The sequence below is a fragment of the Pan paniscus genome, chromosome 9 (genome assembly GCF_029289425.2).
Source record: "Pan paniscus chromosome 9, NHGRI_mPanPan1-v2.0_pri, whole genome shotgun sequence".
NCBI lineage: Eukaryota > Metazoa > Chordata > Mammalia > Primates > Hominidae > Pan > Pan paniscus.
The window spans coordinates 7447188-7471780 of NC_073258.2; the positions used below are offsets into that span (position 1 = coordinate 7447188).

Consider the following 24593-nt stretch of genomic DNA (forward strand, 5'->3'; position numbering starts at 1 on the left):
CTGGCAATAAATAAAAGAAAATGGCATTCCAAACTTGAGTTTATTCCAGAAAGACAAGTTGATATTTGAAAATCAATCAATATAATTAATCACATTAACATGATATCAAAGAAAAATAATATGTATCATAAAAGCATGAATTTCAATAAACCCAAAATAATTTTATGAAATTCAGCATCTATTTTTGACAAAATCCCTTATCACATGAACAATAGAGGATGACAACATTCTCGGATAAAAGCAGGTACAAAAAATCTTAGCAAACATACTTAATGGTAAAATGTTGTTAACCACACCTGTGATATCTGCAAAAAGAAAAGAAAACAATTTTTATCCCTTCTCCCCAAAATGCACTGGAGATCTTATCCAATGCCACAAAGCAATAAATATAGAAAAAGATAATGAAGATTTTAAATAAGAGAAAAAGAAGCTGACATTACTTGTGGAGGTGTGATTTGGTGCAAAATAAGGCCTTAGAGAATACAGATCACTTATTAAAAATAAAAAATAAGTTCAGCTTTTCTGAAAAAAGAAAAATTAACTTTATTTTTATGTAACAGTCCCAAATATTTAGAAAAAATTAATCATGCTGCTTACATTAGCACAATTGAATGCCAAATATGTGAGAATAAACCTAGTGTAAAATACGCAATCTCCAAACAGACAAGTATAAAATAATATTGAGAAAAAATAAAGACCTTAATTAATTGACGTTCCTGTTCTTGGATTAGTTATCTTATATTCTAAACATGTAAATTCTCCCCAAATCGATCTACAGATTCAATACATTCTCAATAGTAGTCTCAATGTATATCTTGGTAGAAATGGATAATCTGTTTCTAAAATTTATAAATAAATGCAAAGAGGTAGGATAGCCAATATGCAAAGAAAAAAATGTGTTGGGAGATGATGCTTCGTACCAAGCACTGAGGAAGCAGCAATGAACTGGATAGTAGCTTTTGCCTTTAAAGTGCTTAGTATGCCTTCTTGAACCCTGTTGCTTAATAAATGCTTATGAAGCACATGACTAATAAATAACTCTGTTCAGTGAAATGTGGTAAACACCTTATAATGGAAAGACTTATCATTGCACTTCATCATCATTGTTCTGTACAGTGCCCCTAGTTAAAGCCGAAATTTCAGTATTCTTCTGGATCACAGTAATTATCATAAATTTACTTTCTTACACTCATTTGAGAAAACTATTAGAGAACTAAGAATGGTGGATGAAAACAGGGATGCATTTCTACTATTTTCAGTATTATGATCATATGCTCTTGCCATACCTGTGGTTAAGGGCTTTTTATGGCCATTTCATCTCTGGGGATCCAACAGACTCTGACACCAATCCGTAATTTTCTTTGCCAGGAGACACCAGGAGTATTTATAGAGATGGTGGAAGCATTCAAGCCTCACCACTCACAGAGTCGAAGGTTTTCAAAACCTGAGGTTCATAGAGACTTAAAATTGTAGCATCTTTAATCAGTACAGGTTTGATTTTCAGGTAGGGATGGGAAGTTTTCTCAGGTGAGAGTTAGCCCGTAAGAGCAGCAACTTAAACCACAGACACACAAAGAGAAATTAGAAGAAAGAAACAGCCAATCAAAGGGACCGGAAAAAATAGAGGATTACATGCTGAAAAGACACAAATTTAGATAAAAACAAAATATAAAAAAATGGCAGCAGGAAGGAGACTAGAAAAGATAGTAAAGATAATTTGACACATAAAATGAGATAAAGAGAGAAAAAGCCACAGACATAGGAACAGAAAGAAAATATGACTTTAACTATAGTGAAGAAAAGTTTAGTCAGAGAAAGACAAAATGGAATTGTGGATCATTTGAGAAATGGGCTACTGATTGCAAATTAACTAGGCATATTGATTCAATTGCCTTATGTTTAAATTTCAGGTAAGTGTTAATTTTTAAATTATAAATAGTTGGTAGATTTTAGCACATTTTGTATGTGGATATAGTTTGCTAAAGAGAGTAAAATTATGAGAAAGATGATGTAACATTTATGCAAAAGGAAAAAATTATTCTCATCTGTGAAAAAAATTAAATTTATTACAGTATTGTAATGTCTTGTTCTAATTATTTTCCGCGATTTTAAGATAAGCGATAAGCTGATTAGCAGAGAATAGGTTTTGATACTAGAGAGGCTGTAAAAAAATGGTCTTATCTTCAGTAGTTCTCCCTTAATTACCTGGAATAGGTGAATGTGTGACATAAGCCTATTCATGCCTCTGCCCTTTGAAACAGTCTTGTTATTACTCCCAGTTCTTTTCTATTATTTCTCTTTCGACCTCAGTGTGATTAAGTTGTACTAAAATCAACAAAGAACCACAAAGAATCATTGTCAGTGACCCAGAAATAGAGTCAAAAGAAAATGAATAGAGAAAAGACAATAAATAGATTTCAAAAAGTGAAAGACATGACAGATGTGGCAGTGAGAGGATAAGAAAGGGAAAGTACACACAGAAATAGAAACTGGAAAGGGGCTTAGGGGGCCCGGGTAGTGGAGGAAATGCAGAAAAGTAGCTCAAAGCATACAAACTTGCAGTTATGTAGGAAGAATAAGTCTAGAGATCTAATATACAGCATGACCACAGTTCATAATATTGTAGAATGGGAACTCTTTTCAGGTGAGGGATAAATCAATGAGATAAAGCAGTGAGTTAATAATATTGTAGAAATGGGGACTCTTTTTAAGTGAGGGATAAACCAATATGAGCAAGAATTAAAACCACAGAAATTGTATACTGAAAATTTGCCAAGAGAGTAGAGCTTAGGTGTTCTTCTCATACACATGCACGTGTGTGCACGCACACACACACACAGGCACATAGTAATGACCATTTCACTATGTATATGTCTATGTATATGCATATATATATATAAACATCATTCTGTATACCTTAAATATACACAGTTAAAAATTAATAGGGATTACAAACAGAAATATTCCTGCCTGTCCTAACCCCACATCTATTGGCCAGTCTACAACTGAAGTTTTCTAAACATCGAAATCTGCACATAGGGGACTTGCACATAAAGCAGGGAGAAAGAGAATTCTAAAGAGTAGTGATCCACTTTGTTCTTTGCATTCTATGTGAGAATTTAAGAAAATATGATTTATTTCAGGACTGAAAGAATTAAAGGAGAAAACATGGAATATTTTCCTGGCATGGGGTAAAATAAACTACTTCTCCACTGTGGCCACAGTTTTCTTTTCTTTTTCTTTTTTTCTCTTTCTTTCTTTCTTTCTTTCTTTCTTTCTTTTTCTTTCTTTTCCTTTCTTTCTTTCTTTCTTTCATTTCTCTCTCTCTCTGTTTCTTTCTTTCTCTCCTCCCTCTCTCTCACTCTATGTGTGTGTGTGTTCTATTTATTTCGATGTTAATACCTATATCATTTTTATGAGCTCAACTGTACAACAGGAGGTCAAAAATTTTTTCTGAGTGAGGAGGAAGAAAAAATAAAGTCAGCTAGTGATATGGAAGACTGGAGAGAAAAATGTTGCTTAGGGGTGAAGAAAAATAAATGCTCTAAACACATACTCTGCTGGGTGTGAAGAATTTGATGGGTAGCTGACTGCTTTATTTAAGACGAGGGTCTCAAATGAAAGCTTCATTCAGATTGCCTAGGCTAGAGAAGAGTACCAGGTTAGGTTCTGACTCATAGAAGATGGAGGATTCCTGTACTTGGGTAAAAGTAGAAAAAGAGACAAATCCTTCTCATTACATGGAGAAGAGGGCTTTGTGCTTTCTTTTGTTCCTCAGATAGAGATTCTAAATCAAGTCCTCTTTGGAATTCTAAGTTGTGCCATCTAAGAACTTTCAGTCTTCATGGTATGAAACTGAGATAAGAATCAGTCAAGGGATTTTTAAAATAAAGCTTTTTATTAAATATAATGGAGATAATAAAAAGAAACAGCTAGCTAGCTGGAGCCTTGTGATACGAGTTTGAGACCACATTTGGAAATATTTTTACTCTAGGATGAGGCTAAGTCTTATCTTAATCTTTCCAAAGGTCAGAGACTAAGGGTCCAGAAGGAGGGTTGAGGGAATTGCTGAGATGTTGCTACAGAGAGATGTTGCTGAAGTCTATGAGCCCCAGACTCTAAGGGTCAAGGTAAGTAAATAATTTTCTCAGGGGCAGTTAATGGAACTAGACAGGGTTAAAATAAAGACCTAGGTAACAGAAGGGGCAGATAATCTCATAATGCTCAGCTGCTGTACCAAGTGCCATCAACACAGTATGATACAGCAAGGGCAGCACTGGTTCAGCACAGGCAAGGAGGCTATTACAATAAAAATTGCTGAGGGAAAGTAAAGCCAGATGTTAATATCATATTTTGAAACACTCAGAAGAGCTTGGTTGTTTCTAAGAGGCACTGATAGTGAATATTTAAGGCCTAAATTCTGGATTGTCATGAGTTCACAGAAGTAGGTGCAAGTGGGTCAGAAAATGAAGAACCACTTAATATTTTGATTGATGATCTTTTAAAAAGGATATTAAAAGCATCGTTTGGAAAGAGAAATCAATCAATCAAAAAAATGAATAGAAATAAAGTGGAAAAGTACCTCTTTTACTGAAAACGTGTAATAGATAACTGTTAAATGCATTGTTCTCATTTTGTGGAAGAGCAGAAAGGGAAATGTCTTTAATGGACTTTCGTAGTTATATTGTGATGTTATGGCCTAAAGATTTATTTTCAAACTATTTAAACTCTTATTTCACAAACACACACACACACGCACACACACACACACACGCGTATACACTCACACACTATGTATATAGTTTTTTTTACCGTGAATTTTTTTTTAGGTCAGGAATAGTTGCTATACTAAACAGCTCAAAACTGTGTTGGTTAAATAGCAGCTCAATAAAGCATGCTGGGATTATGGATTCTGGTATTATGGATTCTGTTTCTTATGTTCATGCTCTCTTTTCATATAGGGGTATTTATCTTGTATTATTAAAATATTAAATATTTAAAATGTTTAAATATTATAAATCTTTAAATAAAAATGCAGCTGAATAGAAATTATGTTGAGTCCATGGGATCAATTCGATTGTCATGAATGAAAAGATAGCCTAGAAGCAATAACTGATTAACTCAAGAACATTGGCCTGAAGCTCATACAAATCCATCGACATTCACTCTGACTTTTCTCTATTTTCATCTTTATAATAATTAGTAAAAGTTCTTTTTTCTCTATTCTCACATTGCTTAAATTATTTAGTGTCTTTGATGCAAATCCAACGTATTTCTTGCCAGAGATGACCATATTTGTGTAGTCCACATTTTTGTTCCAGAATTTGTGCTCCTTAATATTGGGAAATGTTTTTTACATAGGGCCGACAAGAGATACCAGCTTCCTTCCTCTGTGAGGTTAGACGAAAGATGTATTTTTGTCCTGATTCCATTATTTGTACTCAAAAGAGATAACTTTGAGGGATCAGGAAGGAAAACACGAACCATTCCTCACTATTTGCTGAATTACTCAAAGTCACTATGGGAGACTGGAATAACAGTGATGCTGTGGAGCCCATATTTATCCTGAGGGGTTTTCCTGGACTGGAGTATGTTCATTCTTGGCTCTCCATCCTCTTCTGTCTTGCATATTTGGTAGCATTTATGGGTAATGTTACCATCCTGTCTGTCATTTGGATAGAATCCTCTCTCCATCAGCCCATGTATTACTTTATTTCCATCTTGGCAGTGAATGACCTGGGGATGTCCCTGTCTACACTTCCCACCATGCTTGCTGTGTTATGGTTGGATGCTCCAGAGATCCAGGCAAGTGCTTGCTATGCTCAGCTGTTCTTCATCCACACATTCACATTCCTGGAGTCCTCAGTGTTGCTGGCCATGGCCTTTGACCGTTTTGTTGCTATCTGCCATCCACTGCACTACCCCACCATCCTCACCAACAGTGTAATTGGCAAAATTGGTTTGGCCTGTTCGCTACGAAGCTTGGGAGTTGTACTTCCCACACCTTTGCTACTGAGACACTATCACTACTGCCATGGCAATGCCCTCTCTCACGCCTTCTGTTTGCACCAGGATGTTCTAAGATTATCCTGTACAGATGCCAGGATCAACAGTATTTATGGGCTTTGTGTAGTCATTGCCACACTAGGTGTGGACTCAATCTTCATACTTCTTTCTTATGTTCTGATTCTTAATACTGTGCTGGATATTGCATCTCGTGAAGAGCAGCTAAAGGCACTCAACACATGTGTATCCCATATCTGTGTGGTGCTTATCTTCTTTGTGCCAGTTATTGGGGTGTCAATGGTCCATCGCTTTGGGAAGCATCTGTCTCCCATAGTCCACATCCTCATGGCAGACATCTACCTTCTTCTTCCCCCAGTCCTTAACCCTATTGTCTATAGTGTCAGAACAAAGCAGATTCGTCTAGGAATTCTCCGCAAGTTTGTCCTAAGGAGGAGGTTTTAAGTAACCTCTGTCCTCCAACTTTTCCACTGAAAATCTCATGGAAGCTGTTTTAGTATATGAAAAGTAAAATATCTGGGTGTTGCTCATCTGGTTAAAATCCTAATTCTTTCACTTCTTATACATGTAATTTCAGTTAATCTTTAACCAATATGAAACTCAGGATTTTTTTGGACAAATTGTGACAGCTATGGCCTTACGTTGTCCCCAGGTCATTACAAGACTTATAATAGAAAATGTATGTGCTAAGTCAAGTTTTTTGAAAACTATACAAAATTATTAATGTTATTAAGTTGTCATTGTTGTTAATGATAATAATAACAGTATTTTCCTTCTTAAATGTAACTGTGTTTATATTGTTTCTCATGTTAATTATCTAAAACTCAGAAATCAATCTCTATCTGTTTTACTAGTACTGCTGCACGTATTTTGTTGTTCATGCTACAATGTCATAACTGTTTATGAAAAATTTGAGTCCTTAGGGCAAGTTTGGAACTTGAGTTCCTGACAGGATTTTGACCTGCTGCTGTGGCCATTTGCTATGTGCAAGTTCTAATCTCATCACTTAGTGATGTGTCCTTTCTCTCATTGCTATTCTAGATCTATCAGCTTCCTCAATTTGCCAGCAAATACTGAGTTAGATACATGGGAGTGTTACCAAATATAGTTTCAGTTGATGCCACTTGCAAAATCATATAACAAGAATGAAGGTGGTAAGAAGAATGTTACTATTCCAGAGCTTAGTGATGAGAAAGGGCCAGATTTGTACTGAAAGGAGACACTTCGGCATTCTGGGCAGAAAGCAGGGTTTTAATAAGAGAAATTTTGGTATGCAGGCCACGCAGAAGGCACATAGACTTGTGGGGTCTATAAGGCTTGCTCACGGATGTTTATCTTGGGTCATCTGGTGGGTCATCCAGTAGTCTGGCCAGTGAGGGAGAATTTGGCAGGGTGCTTGGTTTGTTTTAAGACTTGGTCTATGGAACTTCTTTTTCTTTCTTTTTCTTTTTTTCTTTTGAGACTGAGTCTTGCTCTGTCACCCAGGTGGAAGTGCAATGGCGTGATCTCTGCTCACTGCAACCTTCGCCTCCTAGGTTCAAGCAATTCTCCTGCCCCAGCCTCCTGAATAGCTGGGATGACAGGTCTGCGCCACCATCCCCAGCTAATTTTTGTATTTTTAGTAGATGCGGGGTTTCACCATGTTGGGCAGGCTGGACTCGAACTCCTGACCTCAGGTGATCTGCCCACTTTGCCCTCCCAAAGTGCTGGGATTACAGGCGTGAGCCCCCTAGACCAGCTGGCCTATGGAACTTCTAAGAAAACGTAGAGTAATATAAGGAAGTCGTGCTTGCAAGTGGTTTGGCCAGTGGAAAGAAAGGAATGTAAAGGTCGTAATTGCATTACTAAAGAGCAAAATAAGAGGTGAGGGAAAAGGGGGAAAATTGTAAAATATACGTATATATTTTAAAGAAAATGGGGTACTCAGTTACAGGAATTGCTGAAGAAAGCCTGACAGTACATGTCTAACCATCTGGGCAATTGTGTTGACTCTGTTCAATACTATAGGACAGGATTTTGTGTCTTAATTTGTGAATGGGTTAAGAGTTGTGCACAATCTCAACCCTCATCTTTTAATAATACTTTTACCTCTTGTTCTACGTGCCTGTGTGGATCTGCAGTATTGTGTTTTTAACCAATTTATTTTTGATAACCCATTACTTTTTTCCTTTTCACTAGAATGAACTACAGATATGTTTTTATGGGTGATATTTTATTATTTCATATAAATTCACTTTCTTTTCAGCTGTATAGCACACTTTTTGAATATGGGGCCATGTCTATTAACTTATCACAGCACTATACAGCTGGTCTTCCCCAACAATCATGAGTACTCATTAAATAATTGAAATAACTATTATAGTTATTGCTGTTAGTACTGTGGATATATAAACAGCAAAATGCATAACGTTAATGTTAAATAATGAATGTTTAATAGTGAAGATACATAGACAAAAGGTTAGTAAAATTAAGTGTAATCAATGGTATTATTGGAACAGGTACATTTTATAATATTGATATATTAATAAGTGGTCAATTTTACTTGAGGATTTAAGAATCAGTAATCAGAGTAGTTGACACTTTCACTGTGCATTGTGAGTCAAATTCATTCTTGTCCAGTTGAACACAGTTGGAAATAAAGTGGCATACCAAAGCTGGCACATAAGAGACAATTGTGCATATCTTGTTCTGCTTTTGTGCTCTGTAATGTCATATAGGTTAATGAAATTGGTTATGATGGAAGTATTTAAACCACAGAAATTGGTAAACATTATATATCAGGACTTTAAATTTTTTCTTAGAGAGGGGGTGGTTAAACACTTACCAACACATCACTGGGAAAGGTATTCTAGAAAGAGGAGGTAACATGAAGAAAGCAAAGAGGTTAGAAAGAGTATGTGTTAGCAACATTCTTCAGTCTAACTTAAAACTTACCCAAAGCATTTTGCATTTCCTCCCACAAAAAAAGGGCTCTGACATGGGCTATGATGGACAAAGATATGTAGTTTCAGCCCCATTTCAGTGAAAGACTTGTAGCCCCAGCTGCTGGCAGTAAGTCCAGCAGAAAGCCTTCAATTTTTTTTTTTTTTTTTACCTTTTCAGGAATTGCCTCAGCTGCAGAAATGAGCCTTGCCTGGGGTCATCCACTGACACATTCAATGACTAATGTAGAAAGTTGGAAAGGTCTGGCCCCTTCAGCCCAGTGAATTTCACTGGGCAATTTTATATCCAGGACTCCCTGTGATGTTGGACAAGGCTATCTTCAGGCCTAATTCACAGGTCAACTTTTCCTTCTGCCCAATCCTACCCACTTTCATTCCTTTTTAAGGTGATTATCCCAGGGATTCTCTTATTAAACAAACTGCACACTAAATTTTACCTCAAAGTCTGCTTCCCAGAGAACCCTGAAATGAGAAGTTCTCAGAAAACCTGTGACGTAAAGGTGTTAGGGGTGGCTAATATCCAAGTCTCGTGACATCAAATATATTACTGGTGGAAGGTGTTCAAGTTACCAGTGGCAAATCCATACGGGTCTGCAGCAACCTCAATTTTTGCCTCCTCAGAAGAAAGAAATTGACTGAGGGGCATAAGGCAGAGAAAGAAATCAAGGCAAGTTTCGAGCAGGAGTGGAAGTTTATTTAAAAATGCTCTAGAAGAGGAAAAAAGGAAAGTACGCTTGGAAGAGACCCAAGGGTAAATTGAAGGACAAGTGCTGTGTTTAACCTTAATCCTAGGACTTTATAGTCTGGCGCCTTTCCCGTGATCCTTCCCTTAGAGTGGGCTCCCCACATGCACAGTGCCCTCCTTACCCTTAGGAAGTGAGCATGCACAGTGCGTTTAGGAAGTTGTACACGTGCCCATCTGAGGCTTTCTTCCCTTTCTCGGTGGTGTGCCCTCAGAAGGTCATACTCCTTCATTTTGTCTCTTAATGCACATGTCTGGAAAGTTACTTCCTTTTGGCATCTGCATTCTATTAGCAGTTTAGTGCAACAGGTGTGGACCATCAGGAAATGGCCTCTCCCTGGCGCAGGCTGCCAATTTATCACTTTTAGAGAGGCAATGTGATAATTGCCCAACCATTGCCTAACATTCCTAGTGGGTAAGCTAGAGCCCTTTCCTGCCCCACTCATGCCTAACTACCTGTAACATAGAAAGATAAAATAAAATTCTCAAGGATTCCTTTTTTTCAGGCAGATGAAACAGGATGAGAATTCAAGAGCAAATATCCATGGTTTTTAAATCTCTTAAGTTTCAAGCGGAAGATCAAACACAGTGTGTAAGCCTGGAGAACTAAAAATAACCTATAATTCAAGTTGACATTGTGAGATGTATGTATACAACCGTCTTCTACAATCTATGTACTTTCTTAATAGTATGTCTGATGACTAGAAATGTTCTTAACTTTAATTAAGTCCAACTTATAAATTTGCTTTTATGTTTAGTGCTTTTGTGTATTTTTAAGGAGATATTTGCCTATTCTGTCATTCAGGATCCAGTCAGAAGACAAAAATCACACAGTAATTTGAATAGACTTTATAAATACAAATACTTATTAATTTCATAAGGAAATCAACTTTAAAGAAGGTAAAGACAACGCTGAGTAATACCCTAGAGCTAAGAGAGAATATTGAAAGAAAAAACAAACTTGGAAAATGGGGAAGGTACTCCCCAAGCCCGAGGTTGAAACTTCATTTGAGAATGCATAGTCTTAGCATCCTGGATGCCAGAAAAGGTCATTACATTGCATGTGTTAAGAAAGACACTTCTGTGGGGTATAGGTGAACCAAGGCTGAGAGACTAAGATTCCTTTTCAGGACTGAGCAGTAGGAAGCACCAGGTGAGCTGAGGCTTGTAGGCAGGGAACTATAGTTGGCATTGGCAAGCAAATGATAACCCCCCTTTGAAGTACAGGTGGGCAGCAAATCACAGTTTGGACTGACAAGCTGGAAACACCCCTCCAGGGTCCAAATAGGTTATTTGGGAAGCCAGTCCCCAGAGTAACTGCAAGACTCAGTAAGAGTCTAGCCATATGGGTATTGTTGAAATTTGATAGGATGAGTATTACTAAATATTTCTCATTACACGCCTCTGGTAGAAGAGAGAGAATAATCAAAGAGAAGTACACACGAACTTCTCTTACAAGTGTCCCTGCAGCACCCTCTGCTGGCCAAGTTTAACATCATGAATCTGTGAAGGAAAAAATGTCCATTGAGCCCAGTTCCATTGTGGCAGAGTAAGCAATGAAGTCTATATTTGAAACTGGGACAATAAATAAATAACTGACACATTTGCTGATATTATCAATGATGTCCTTCTGTGTAATTTTTGAAAGTTGTAAGGCTTTCCTTTTGATATTTCTAAATACAACACATGTAGAATTTATTTTTATGAATGATGAGGTAAGGTCAAGGCATATTTTTTGATATGAATACATAGTTCAGTCAGAACTATGTAAAAGAAAATAAAAATTGAAGGACCCCCCAAACTTGTGCAGAAGTAAAGACTAAGTCCTGAAGCTGAATCATTGCAACACTCTCTTCCACATGAATAACTGTTACTAACATTATATATCAGCCAGATTGGAAAGGTAAATGGCCTCAGGCATCTGGGAAGGGCTACCCACAGATCATTCATAAGTAAATTCTTTGCTTGCCTCCCATAAACAAGGACATGCTAGTTGTAAATTTAGGTCCACAATCCAGGTCTAGCTCCTAAAACTCCACACCGATTATGTCGCTTACAAGTTTATCTTCCCAGGTGCAGAAAAGAGTCAAGATTCATTTTCTTCACCTACCCAGAGACGGCTACATAATTGAGTCTTCCTTTACTCCCTTTCTCGCTTCAGACATTCACCTTATCTTACGTAAAATGTAGATTTACTGAACACTAACTGAAGTCTCAGGAATGTAACTATTTCCCCTACTGCCCAACCTACATGCCTCCCCCTTCCCCCTTTTAAGGAAATGGATAAATACACAATTTCCTGAAAACCTTTGTGGAAATAGCCACAGATGTGTCGGTGGCTTTTGTTTTTCCCAGAAGTGCCCTAAACCTGGCTTAATAAACCTCAGTGATTGAGACTTATGCCTCAGTGACTCATTTTGGTTTTCAATCATTTATTGAATAAAGCATTATTCATCCCCTGTACCACAGTGCTTCCATTGTCATATGGTGAAAATGTATATATTTGGGTCCATTTCTCATATTTCTCTTCTGTTCCATTGGACGTAATTTTCTATCATTCTGCTAACCCATGAATGTTGTTAATTATGATTTTATGGTAGGTTTTGTTATAAGGTAGTGTGAGCCCAACAGTATGAGGGCTACTTGTTCAAATGCCCTTAACTATGTTGGTATTTGATATGGTTAGGTTTTTTGTTCCCACTCAAATCTCAACTTGAATTGTAATTCCCATTATCCCCATAATCATCACATGTCAAGGGAGAGACCAGGTGGAGGTAATTGAATCATGGGTGCTGTTTCCCCCATGCAGTTCTTGTGATAGTGAGTGAGTTCTCACAAGATGTGATAGTTTTATAAGAAGCTCCTTACCCTTTGCTTGGCACTTCTCCTTCCTGCTACCTTGTGAAGAAGGTGCCTTCCTTGCCCTTCCCCTTCTGACATGATTGTAAGTTTGCTGAGGCCTCCCCAGCCATGCCGAATTGTGAGCCAATTAAACCTGTTTCCTTTATAACTTAACCAGTCTCAGGCAGTTCTTTATAGCAGAATGAAAATGAACTAATACAGTAAATTTGTACCAGGAGTGGAGTGGGAGTCAAAAGTGATCATTTTGAAACTTTAAGGTTTAATGACTTCCTTGTTGGATTTGAGACTTGCATAGGGCCTGTAGCCCCTTTATTTTGGCCAATTTATACCATTTGTAATGAGTATATTTACTTAATGCCTCTACCCCCATTTTATCTAGGAAGTAACTAACTTGCTTCTGATTTTACAGGCTCATGGGTGGAAGGATCCTGCCTTGCCTCAGATGAGACTTTGGACTTGAAATTTTGGGTTAATGCTGGAATGAACTAAGACTTTGTGGGACTGTTGGGAAGGCATGATTGGTTTTAAAATGTGAATAGGACATGAGATTTGGAAGGGACCAAGGGCAGAATTATATTGTTAGGCTTTATGTCCCACCCAAATCTCATCTTGAATTGTAATCCCCATAATCCCCACAGCTCTAGGGAGAGAACAGGTGAAGGTAATTGAATCATGAGCGCCGTTTGCCACAGGTAGTTCTCATGATAGTGAATGAGTTCTCGTAAGATCTGATGGTTATATAAGGGGCTCTTTCTCCTTTGCTCAGCACTTCTTCTTTCTGCCGCCTTGTGAAGAAGGTACCTTGCTTCCCCTTAGCCTCCTGCCATGGTTAAACTGTGAGTCAATTGAAACTCTTTCCTTTATAAATTGCCCAGTCTAGGGTAGTTCTTTATAACAGTAAGAAAATGAACTAATGCGGTATTTGTGTTTCTATATTAAGTTTTATATAAGGTATTAAATTTCTACAAAATTCTGAACTCAATTTGTAACCTGGTTTAAAGTGATTAGCCACTCTTACTATACGAAGTCTTCTAATCTGTAAACAGAGTACCTCCCTTGATTGAAAAAAAGTGTCTTAAATTTCTCTCAATCATATTTGAAATTTTAAGTTCAGAAGTCTTGTACTTCTTTTACTAGGTTTTCAGGTCTCTGTATTTTCAACACCATTATAAATATTATACTTTCAATTTCAATTTCTATTTGCTTTTGGATATAAGCATATGTTTTTTGGATATAAAAAAGATATCTACCTACCCTGATCAATTAACTTATTGATTCTCATCACTTGTAGTGAGAGTATTTTGCATACAGTTCAGCAATATTGTCTGTAAGTAATGATGAGGCTTTATTTGTTTGGTCTTGCTCAACTAAAGCTCCTTCAGGAAAGAACTTCTGTTTCTATCCCCCATAGCACTGAATCCTGTGACTATATTATGTCTCAATGAACGAACAGATTCAGCGAACGTAACATTGCATCCAATGGGCTCTTCTTGCCTGCTGCCCAGATAGAGCTGATTTATTGAAGCAGGGGATTGCAATGGAGAAAGAGTTTTACATAGAGAGCCAGCTAAATAGAAGTTCAAAGTTTTATTATTACTTAAATCAGCCTTCCTAAGAATTTGGAGGCTAGGGTTTTTCAAAGGTAGTTTGGAGGAAGAGGAGGGGTGGCTAAGCAATGGGTGCCTGCTGCTGATTGGTTGGGAGTGCAATCACAGGGGTATGAGAAATGGTCCTCATAAGCCTGAGTCATTTCTGGGTGGGGCCACAGGAGTGATTGGCACATGTAGGAGCCACTGGTCATCACACATGCAAAAAGCCTGAAAAGATATCTCAAAAGGCCAATTTTAGGTTGTATAATAGTGATGTTATCTGCAAGAGTAATTAAGGAAGTCGTAAGTCTTGCGACCTCCAGAATAATGGCTGGCAATTGTTTATGTCTACACTTTAGCAGAATTCAGGCTCCTCTATCCTCCTAGACTAGTGATCTCTCATTAACTTTACAAAGGTGGTTGAGTTTTGGGGAAGGGCTATTACTATTTTAACTATAAATGTCTTCCAAAGTTAGCTTGACCCAAGCCCAGGAATGATTAAGGGAAGTCTGAAGAATAAAGGCAAGATGGGGGTTGGTTAAATCAGATCTCTTTCGCTGCCATAACGTTGCCACTGTATAATTTTTGCAAAGGTGGTTTCACAAAGATGGCACATTTCTATAACTAAGAGTGTACCTTAAGAAATGTTCAGTATTAGGATATAAAATTTAAACAATTCCCAATTAGTAATTAGACTTGCACATCTTAAACCATGCCACTCTCCATTAACATGCCAACTTGCATGCATCCTCCACATGAACTCTGAATTGGGCTTAATGATGATGTTGTCTTTCTGTGACCACACAAGAGCTTCTCAGATCACACACACACACAAACACACACAAACATTAGCTTACTCTTTCTTATACTATGAATTAATAACAAGATATTTTAAAAGTGTGGATGACATTAAAATCTAAAAAAGAAATATCTCAATGTATCCATTTTAATATACTTCAATCATTTTTATTGATAAAGAAATCTTACTCTTAAATGTTACATATAATTGTTTGTTTTCTCATCAGCTTAGTCAACAAGGTTTATAAATTTTTACTAAGAGATCCATTAATATAATTATATAATAAAAATTGATAAAAAATAATGGGATTGAATGAGATTTGGGAGAATGGTGTTATCATGATACCTTAGGTATATAGAATCAGTGATAAATCTTCAAGAAGAAAGAGTAAATTACCATTTAAACTAAGTCTTATTCAACTCGATGGAGGTGAAAATAAGGGGCAAAATATCATTAGACCGATTGTCAATGGCTTTTCTTGTTCATATTTTCTTGTAGTTGTTTTACCTTTTCAAAGCCAAGAAAGCTAAATCTCAAAACCCAAGTTTATTTGAAAAAATGCATATTTCAGAATGCCCACATATTAAATTAATGTGTGAAATGTAACTTAGACACACATTTCCCACGGGAAAAATGTTTGCTGTCTTAAAAGATATATGCATGGAAATCCAAGTCATGGTTAAAAGCTCTTTGATACTCATGAGTTTGGATCCAGAGAAAGTAATCTTATGTTTGAATTATTTAATGGCTATAAAATTTGATGCACCCTTTAAAATACTTGTCAATGTCTTTGAGAGAAGTTTCAGTTCAGGATTCAAAATATGGCGTCACAAAATTGGCACACCCACAAAATACTAATAATAACTAATTTTAAAACAACCCTGTCTTAAAGGAAAAGGGAATCAATTTTTGATTATCTGTTATTGATTATTTAATACATTCTAAATGCTATACATTTATTAACACATTGAATATTTACAAAAATCCTGTTGCTTAAAATTATTATGAAACTCATTTCATAAACAAAGAAAAAGAAGTGAAAAGACGTTAAGTAGTTTTCTTAGTCACACAGATAGTTAAGTGCCAGAATTGGAATTCAAAGGTAAGGAACCTCTCTATCTACAGTGTTCTTTTTTTTTTTTTTTTTTTTGGATGGTGCCTCGCACTGTCACCCAGGCTGGAGTGCAATGGCGCAATCTCGGCTCAATGCAACTTCTGCCTCCCGGGTTCACACGATTCTCCTGCCTCAGCCTCCCGAGTAGCTGAGATTACAGGCGCACACCCACACTTGGCTAATTTTTTGTATTTTTAGTAGAGACGGGGTTTCACTATGTTGGCCAGGCTGGTCTTGAACTTCTGACCTCATGATCCGCCTCGGCCTCCCAAAGTGCTGGGATTACAGGCTTGAGCCACCGCGCCCGGCCGGATCTACAGTGTTCTTTACTGTAGTTGGTCCAGAGTTAGTGTGCTTGGCCTTCATACTACCCACAGATTTAAATACAGAATTTTAATTTTTGGTGTAGTTTTGTTTTTCTCTCCTTAAAACAGGGTTTTTCAACATTGGCACTATTGCCAGGGCCTGGCTGAGTCTCTGTTGTGAGTCGCTGTCCTGCACATTGTAGAATGTTTAGAAGTATCCTGGGCAACTACACATGACATGCCAGTAACACTTTCCCAATTACAACAACTGAAAATGGCCCCAGACATTGTCAAACACCCCTTTGAGGCAAAAATCCTTCTTCTTGAAAATCACTGCCTTAAACCAAACATTTTCTAGGCATTCATTTCCAAATTGATCTCTGCAGAACACAAATTTCAGATGTTAATAAATGCTGTCTGTATAAAATATGTTTGAAAAGGCCGGGTTAAACTATATTACACAAGTTTCCATAATGCTTGATTTCTGTAAAATGTTAGATGTTAATGGGGCCTACTTATATTCACACACAGTGGAATGACTATGTGAAGTTTCCTCTAAACATAATTGCTAAGGATTGATTGATTGATGTGTGTTTGGTGTTTCGGCCATTAATTCTATTATAATAGTGGTCTATTGTAAATATTAGAAAAATCTAATAAAAGTGTGTGAAAACATTAAAGACTTTTGAGAAGGAAAATACCATAACATAAAATGCTAGAAAAGTCAAATTTGATAGACTGATAAGAAAATGTGTTGTATGAGGCAGCTGTGGTATCCCTAAAAACCACTATAAAGTCATTTTCTCCTGAATCAAGATTTTATTGGAAATGACTTGAATTGATCTGGCATTGAAGAAAATGGAAACAAAAATGATGAATCTTAGAGGCAGTTTATATTGTGGATAGAAACATATTGATTAATTACATCATGAGTTTTGAAAAAATTAGAAAAAAAGCATCAAGAAACATCAATGGCATAACTGAGATACATTTTTTAGTGGCAAAATGTGAAGTGCAATTGAGAAAGAGGACAAGCAAAGTGTTGGATTTCAATCTAAATTGAAGGAGATTTGCCAAACCTGTTCTCCATGATCATCTCTATTACCTGTGTAATTTTTGAATGAATAGATAAGACGCCCTTTACAATTATACTTTGGAGGGATTTATGTCTTTGCTAGATAGTGACAATAAGGGAGTGTAACTTTTTGTATCGTATCACATCTTCATCTTTTCTTTTATTGAATGCACAGGGGCAGATTTGTGGGCCAGTGCAAGTAGCAGTTGTTGCAGGATGATGATGGTAGAATGTTTACCCTTCTGTCCAGTGGCTGGTAAAAGAATTGAGTATTATAGACCAACTGCATGCGGATCCCATACCCCTTTATAATTTATAAGTGCTATCAAAAGCATGACTTTTGAGCGATGAATTTCTACTTTACACACGATTTTATATTTTTTACAACAGTTCAACAATGTATGTCGTAGTGTATCATTGCAAAAATTTTGACCTAAATACAGAATAACTTTCTCAGCATACAACAGCTAGTAAATGTTGTATCTGGTTACTTAGAGCCCAAACTTTTTTAATACGTCATTCTGATCGACTAAGCCCATTTTTTTCATCTTTATCACGTGATCCTCAGAATACTTCTCAATTACTTCCTAATCTGGACTCCTGGATTGGGAAGTTGGCATGACCATCGCTTGCCCTCGAGCAGGAGAAATAGCTCTTTCAGCACTGATGTTAGTTATTCCCCCTAGAGGTTGTAATGACAAAAAAAAAAAAAAAAAAAAAGTGGTCCAGGGGGAACGGACTAGTCAAGATGGGCAACAGGCCAGAGTAGTTAAAGCACAGTAGTGCCGATAAAGCACACAGCTGGGTAAAGTCAAGAATGTCAAAGGCAAAAAAGCTTTATCTCAGCTTCGGAGTTACTGAGGGAGAGACTGATGCCTTACTCAGAACATCTATGCTTCCTTGAAGAACTATCTGCCTTAGAATACCCTGTGTATTTTATTCTTCTTCTATGCCCATCTTCAGTGGCTTTCTTAACCTACAAGCAGTCTCTAAGCTTGACAGACTGGAAACCAAGCCAACCTGCAGTAGGGTGAGGCTGTCTGCACTTGAGGGCTCAGGTGTGCCTGCAGGAAGGCTTTGAGGTGAGAAAAATTGTTAAGAGATTACTACATTATATATTTGAAGAATCCAGGAAGTGTAAATAAAGGTCAAAAAGTAGGAATGACTTCTACCCATGTGAAATCACTGCTCTAGAATAGGTCAGAGATATAGATTTACCTTCCTCCAAAGGCGTCAGACTAATCTCTTCAAAAGTTGCTCAGAAGAGCTCTGGGAAGGGATTACCATTGCAAACTCACTTCTAGGCATATGTAACACCTATAGTGGAAACCTATGTATTGAAATCCCTGTTTTCTCTAAATATTACTCCCTGATATTAACTAAAAACTGTAATGTTAAAACTGATGAAGTTGATGATCATAAAGTTGATGATGATTTGAGTGCCTCCTGTATCTTGCTGTTACATATAGCATACACACTTAACAATATTAAGAGGGAAAAAAGGAATCTTAATTTTAGCCCTCTGTCCACTAGTTTGTATAAGATAATTCTTAAGAGAAGCCATGGGAGATAATATCTTCACATGTGATAACTTGGGCACTCCAGACAGCCCCTGCTTTTGCATCACTGCTGTGTTTGGCTGATATGCCTAAGAGCATGGCTACTTCAGCATCTTAATTAACAATTTGCTTCCGTTAAGTCCAAAGTATCTCCTAAATCTTAGATATTGTTCCAGGCACTTTACATACGTTTGCTAGAATCTCTTAAGTATTATATAAAGTAATACAATTGCCAGTTTGTTTATACTCAAAGGGGTTTAGTAACCTGTCCAAATAGGTAGTAAATAACAGTTGTCATCTGACTTTCTCTGAATCTAGAGATGTAGCTACTGAGAGTTGAGTGCCTGTGTCTACACAGAGAAGTCAGATTATGACTACCCTAAGCCAGGCACTTTCATAAAAATAAGTGGGGAAGAGTTATTTAAGAGGGAAGACCTGGCATGCCTAGCCAAGATAGAGACGCTGAAGACCACTGAAAGATTTGATGATGGGTATCAAGAAAGAAAAAATAATTATGTGAGAGTGCCAAAGTGATGACATAGTTAGCATTCAATGATGAAGCAGACCAGAAGTTTATAACATATAAATCTGGGAAAGTGAAGGAGGTGTATAAAGACCGTTATTTTCTATAACTAGTATAGTATATAAATCACTAAATGTAGGATGAGAATATGTAAAATAACTCTCCTCTGTTCTTCATTTTGTATCTGCTCATCAAAAGTATACCAGATTGCATAATACTTGTCATCTCTGTAGAATGATACAGAATTAGTTATTTTATAATTAATTATGTCTATTAGGGGAAACAATGAAGTGTGATTGTATTTGTGGAGAAGGGTAGTTTGGAGAATGGATCATGTAAATTTTGGAAAAACTTTGAAATCAAATACACTAGATAAACATTTTCTTGATGTTTTGTGCCCAGAGTAACTGGAATGGGGTGGCCATTATGATGCTAAGTAACAGGTCTCTAGGGCTTTGGCTGTAATGCCTATCTTCTCCAGTTCATGGTGATATCTGCCTATTTCCTACAGCTCATCTGATGTATTGTGGTAACTGAGCCCTGAGCACATAAATCTTTTATTCTCTTTCTATAACTTGGCATTGTGTTCTTTCTTTGTTTTTATAGAAAAACATATCACTATCTCTTCCACACACCTCAAATTTATCATAACCAAACAGGAATTATCTGGCCCACTGGCTTCACCAAATTTCTAGGCAGGTCTTTGTTTGTTTTAATAAATGACAGGAAAAAGATTATCAAATAAATAAACCTATTCTGGATTTCTTTCTTTTTCTCACTCTTTGCATATGATGATCCACGTTATTGATGTTATTTTTTCTTCCCATGTAAATTTCATACCTATTCATTCCTCATAATACCCACTGTTAGATTTCACTTTCATCCACTTCTTCTAATGACTACAATAGTCTCCTAACAGGTTTCCCTGCCTTCTCTCTTGTCAGCCTTTAGAGCACTGTTAGCATTGATTGTATGTTGACATACATATATTATAAATCTGGTCAAGTTGTTTATTGTTACAATTAGGGCCTTGTGTCCTCTAAGATTATATCCGTGCTTCTCATATTTACACACAAGTTCCTTCAGAAATTCGGGTTCATTTCTTTTTAACCTTAGCTTCAAGAACCATATGAAGAGCCATCTATCCTATAGCTTTACTCAATTGTAGCTACTTAAATTTGTAATACTCTCTAATGCCTTACTGTATTTACATGGATTTTAATCAGTACAGGATGTACATCACAGCCCTTTTATACCATCCCCCTAGTATTTGTCATTTGAGACCTAATTTAAGAATCTCCTTCAGTAAATCTTCCCTGACCTGCCTGGATGGGGTTAGTTGTCTCTTCTGTGTTTTAAATCATGTTTTTTTTTTAAATATCAACTTCAAAATGTTTAACTTTTAATTTTAACTTTAGCTGTCTGTCCACTAGTTTGTACATATTTGATGGCATTTCTTATATGTTTCTCTATTTTTTAACACTACCAGATTTCCTTCAATAAAATATGTTCTCATGTTCAGTGGCGTGCACCTGTAGTTCTAGCTACTCAGAAGGCTGAGTTGGGAGGATTGCTTGAGAACAGGAGTTTGATGCTAGCCTGGGCAACATAGCAAGATCTCATCTCTAAAAAAATAATCTTGTAATCCAAGCACTTTGGAAGGCTGAGGTGGGGGGATCACGAAGCCAAGGGATTGAGACCATCCTGGCCAACATGGTGAAACATTGTCTCTACTAAAAATATAAAAATTAGCTAGGCATGGTGGCGCACGTCTATAGTCCCAGCTACTCAGGAGACTAAGGCAGGAGAATCACTTGAACCCCAGAGGTGGAGGTGACAGTGAGCTGAGATCACGTCACTGCACTCTAGCCTGGTGACAGAACGAGACTCCATCTAAAAAAACAAACAAACAAACAAACAAACAAAAAACTCAATAAATGCAGTGAAGAAAACTAAATTAATCGGTAAAATAATAAATAACTGGTGGGGTAATTAAATATAATGATCACAGACACGATCAAAATCATTAAACACAGAGCAGCATAAGTTAAAGTATTGTTTCTTGCTACAATTTTGACTTTTACCCTAATTTTCCATATTCTTGTTTCCTCACCTAGACTCTAGGTTCATCCATTAGCACAATGTCTGTCTTCAATAGTTCTGCCTTATACCCTCGCTTCCTTCTAACGGGCCTCTCAGGCCTTGAAAGCAGATATGACTTGATTTCCCTGCCCATCTTCTTGGTTTATGCCACCTCAATTGCCGGGAACATTAGCATCCTCTTCATTATCAGAACTGAGTCTTCCCTCCACCAACCGATGTATTACTTTCTGTCAATGCTGGCATTCACTGACCTGGGCCTATCTACCACTACCTTACCTACCATGTTCAGTGTCTTCTGGTTCCATGCCCGGGAGATCTCCTTCAATGCTTGTCTGGTCCAAATGTACTTCATTCATGTTTTTTCGATTATTGAGTCAGCTGTACTCTTGGCTATGGCCTTTGACCGCTTTATAGCAATCCGAGAACCCTTGCGCTATGCAGCCGTCCTAACCAATGATGTAATCATTGGGATTGGGTTGGCAATTGCTGGAAGGGCCTTGGCTCTGGTCTTTCCAGCTTCTTTCCTCTTGAAGAGGCTTCAATATCATGATGTCAATATTCTTTCCTACCCCTTTTGCCTGCACCAGGACCCCATAAAGACGACTGTATCCAACTGTCGAGTCAGCAGCATCTATGGCCTCGTGGTTGTCATCTGTTCCATGGGACTTGATTCAGTGCTTCTCCTCCTCTCCTATGTCCTCATCCTGGGCACAGTGTTGAGTATAGCCTCCAAGGCAGAGAGAGTGAGAGCCCTCAATACTTGCATCTCCCACATCTGTGCTGTACTCACCTTCTATACACCAATGATTGGGCTATCTATGATCCATCGCTATGGACAGAATGCTTCCTCAATTGTCCATGTGCTGATGGCCAATGTCTACTTGCTGGTTCCACCTCTCGTGAACCCCATTGTCTACAGTGTTAAGACCAAGCAGATTCGTGACAGAATCTTCAATAAATTCAAGAAACAATAAGTGTAGATGACAGAGATTCTGAAACATAACTTTCCCTCCATTCCCCATATATTTGTGAGAAGATTTCATATAATGTTGAATTTTAAATTCACATATTACCAATGATATTTTGACTTTAAGATACTAGACCTAAACCTAAATAATTATAAATCTGTATATTTTCCAATATAGAGAATAAAGGTGTAGTTCTATTTTACGGTGAAGTTATTCATTATACACTGTGAAGGTCCTCAATATATCTGAGAAAGATTTAGATTTCAAAAGTTTTCCTATGCCTTTTAACCTAATATAAAAAAATTTAAATACAAGTTGTGATCCTCTGTTCAGGGAAAAAAAATATTTCCAGCAGAAGAACCTCATACCAAAAAGAGATGATGAACGAATAAAACTTAGCAGACTTTTAGAAGTGTAGAATAAAGAAACGTTGGACCAAATTAATTGGACCGATTGGAATAAAGCAGAAACAGTGATGATTTTGCATGTAGGAATCTACAGAGGGCTTTCTATGAGGAGTAGAGAATCTATGAGATCTAGACTGCTGTCTATTTTTTCTACCTGGGTTTTCAGTACATTTCTCAATTATTTATGACAGTCTCAAGTCATTCTACATCTTAAAATGTGTTCCTTATAAGCTGAGCGAGAAGGAATACAGTTTATTTCCCATGTTCCTGTACATACACTGTCCTGATCGTCCTTTTCTGTGTTCCCAATGGCATTCTGCACTGAAATGCTTAACATGTTTTTTAGAGATTAGTCTTCATCTTTAATTATAAGATTCATATAGATACAGATTTTAATTATTAGAAAATTCTGAGATGTTATGCTAAGAAAGCTTTGTTTTCAATTAAAATGATCAGGTGAAATATCCGTTTTTAATTTATATAGCACAAGAAAGTATCCTCAAAGAATTGTATATACTCTTTAGTTCAACTTCATCACCTCCCTCTCAAACCTGAATCTGCTGTGGTCTGATTTTCATCTTCATGATTCCACTGATTTGCAGTTTATGATGTTTCTAGTGCTCTACTTTTTAGTAAATTCAACATTCACATCTTGATTAAACTTCCATTTTCCTTTGCATTATTAACCATGCTTTTCTTTTAAAGTAACCTTATTTTCAGTTGTTTTACATTTACAGAAAAAGTTAAATATGGTACAGAGTTCTCAAATATCCTGCACTCAATTTCCCCTATTGTTACCATCTTAAATCAGTAGAATACACTTTTGACAATTGGTGAATCAACAATGGTAATGTATTAACCACAGATGCATATTATTCAGAACTTTTTTAGTTTTTCTCCTAATATTCTTCTTGTACTCCAAGATCCAATCCAGGATATAACATTGCATTAGCCATCATGTCTTTTTAGACTACTCTTAATTGTAAAAGTTTCTCAGTCTTCTTTCATTGTCTTCAATTACTTTGGCATTTTTGAGGACTACTAACAGGCAGTTTGTAAAGTGTTCCTCTGTCAGGATTTTTCTGATGCTTTTCTCATTATTAGAGTAGGTTATAAGACCATAGAGGAATAATACCATTTTATTGCGTCATATCAATAATACATATTAGCAACATGACATCACTGTTGATGATGACTTTATTCATGACTAGGGTAGTATTTGCCATGTTTCTCCACTGTCAACTTAACCTTTTTTCTTTTTAAAAGTCCCTCTTTTCATACTGTACTTTTTTAAAGGAAGTCACTTTGCAAAGCCTACACTGAAAGAGTGGGAAACCATGAGGACAGATATCTACTTGAAATTATTGTGTGAGAGATTTTTCCCTTTCTTCTAATTTACTCGATCCTTTATTTATATTAATAATGACTTCTGGATATTTATTTTATACCTTGGATTGTAATCCAAACCTGAACTCATCTATTTTGGTAATTTTTGTTTTTTAATTACTAATTCAATATCTTTACTTGTACAGGTCCATTCAGATTTTCTACTTACTGAAGTCAGGTTCAGTAGCTAGCATC

General features: G+C 36.8%; 2 protein-coding genes across 2 annotated transcripts; both read left to right on the top strand.

Annotated features, from left to right (window-relative positions):
- Nucleotides 1-1327: 1327 nt before the first annotated feature.
- On the top strand, nucleotides 1328-12090 carry LOC100972490 (olfactory receptor 51L1). The gene is made up of 3 exons (XM_057299026.2): nucleotides 1328-1910; nucleotides 4029-4130; nucleotides 5362-12090. The coding sequence occupies exon 3, from the start codon at nucleotides 5521-5523 to the stop codon at nucleotides 6466-6468; it is 948 nt and encodes a 315-aa protein (XP_057155009.1). The 5' UTR covers nucleotides 1328-1910; nucleotides 4029-4130; nucleotides 5362-5520; the 3' UTR covers nucleotides 6469-12090.
- An 8713-nt stretch (nucleotides 12091-20803) lies between these two features.
- On the top strand, nucleotides 20804-22611 carry LOC100972846 (olfactory receptor 51G2-like). The gene has a single exon (XM_003819022.4). It carries the CDS (start codon nucleotides 21676-21678, stop codon nucleotides 22609-22611), a length of 936 nt encoding a protein of 311 aa, XP_003819070.3. The 5' UTR covers nucleotides 20804-21675.
- Nucleotides 22612-24593: the final 1982 nt, after the last annotated feature.

What these genes read in the sequence shown, in the direction of transcription:
- LOC100972846 (XM_003819022.4), top strand. Translation starts at nt 21,676, where the DNA reads ATGTCTGTCTTCAATAGTTCTGCCTTATACCCTCGCTTCCTTCTAACG.
- LOC100972490 (XM_057299026.2), top strand. Translation starts at nt 5,521, where the DNA reads ATGGGAGACTGGAATAACAGTGATGCTGTGGAGCCCATATTTATCCTG.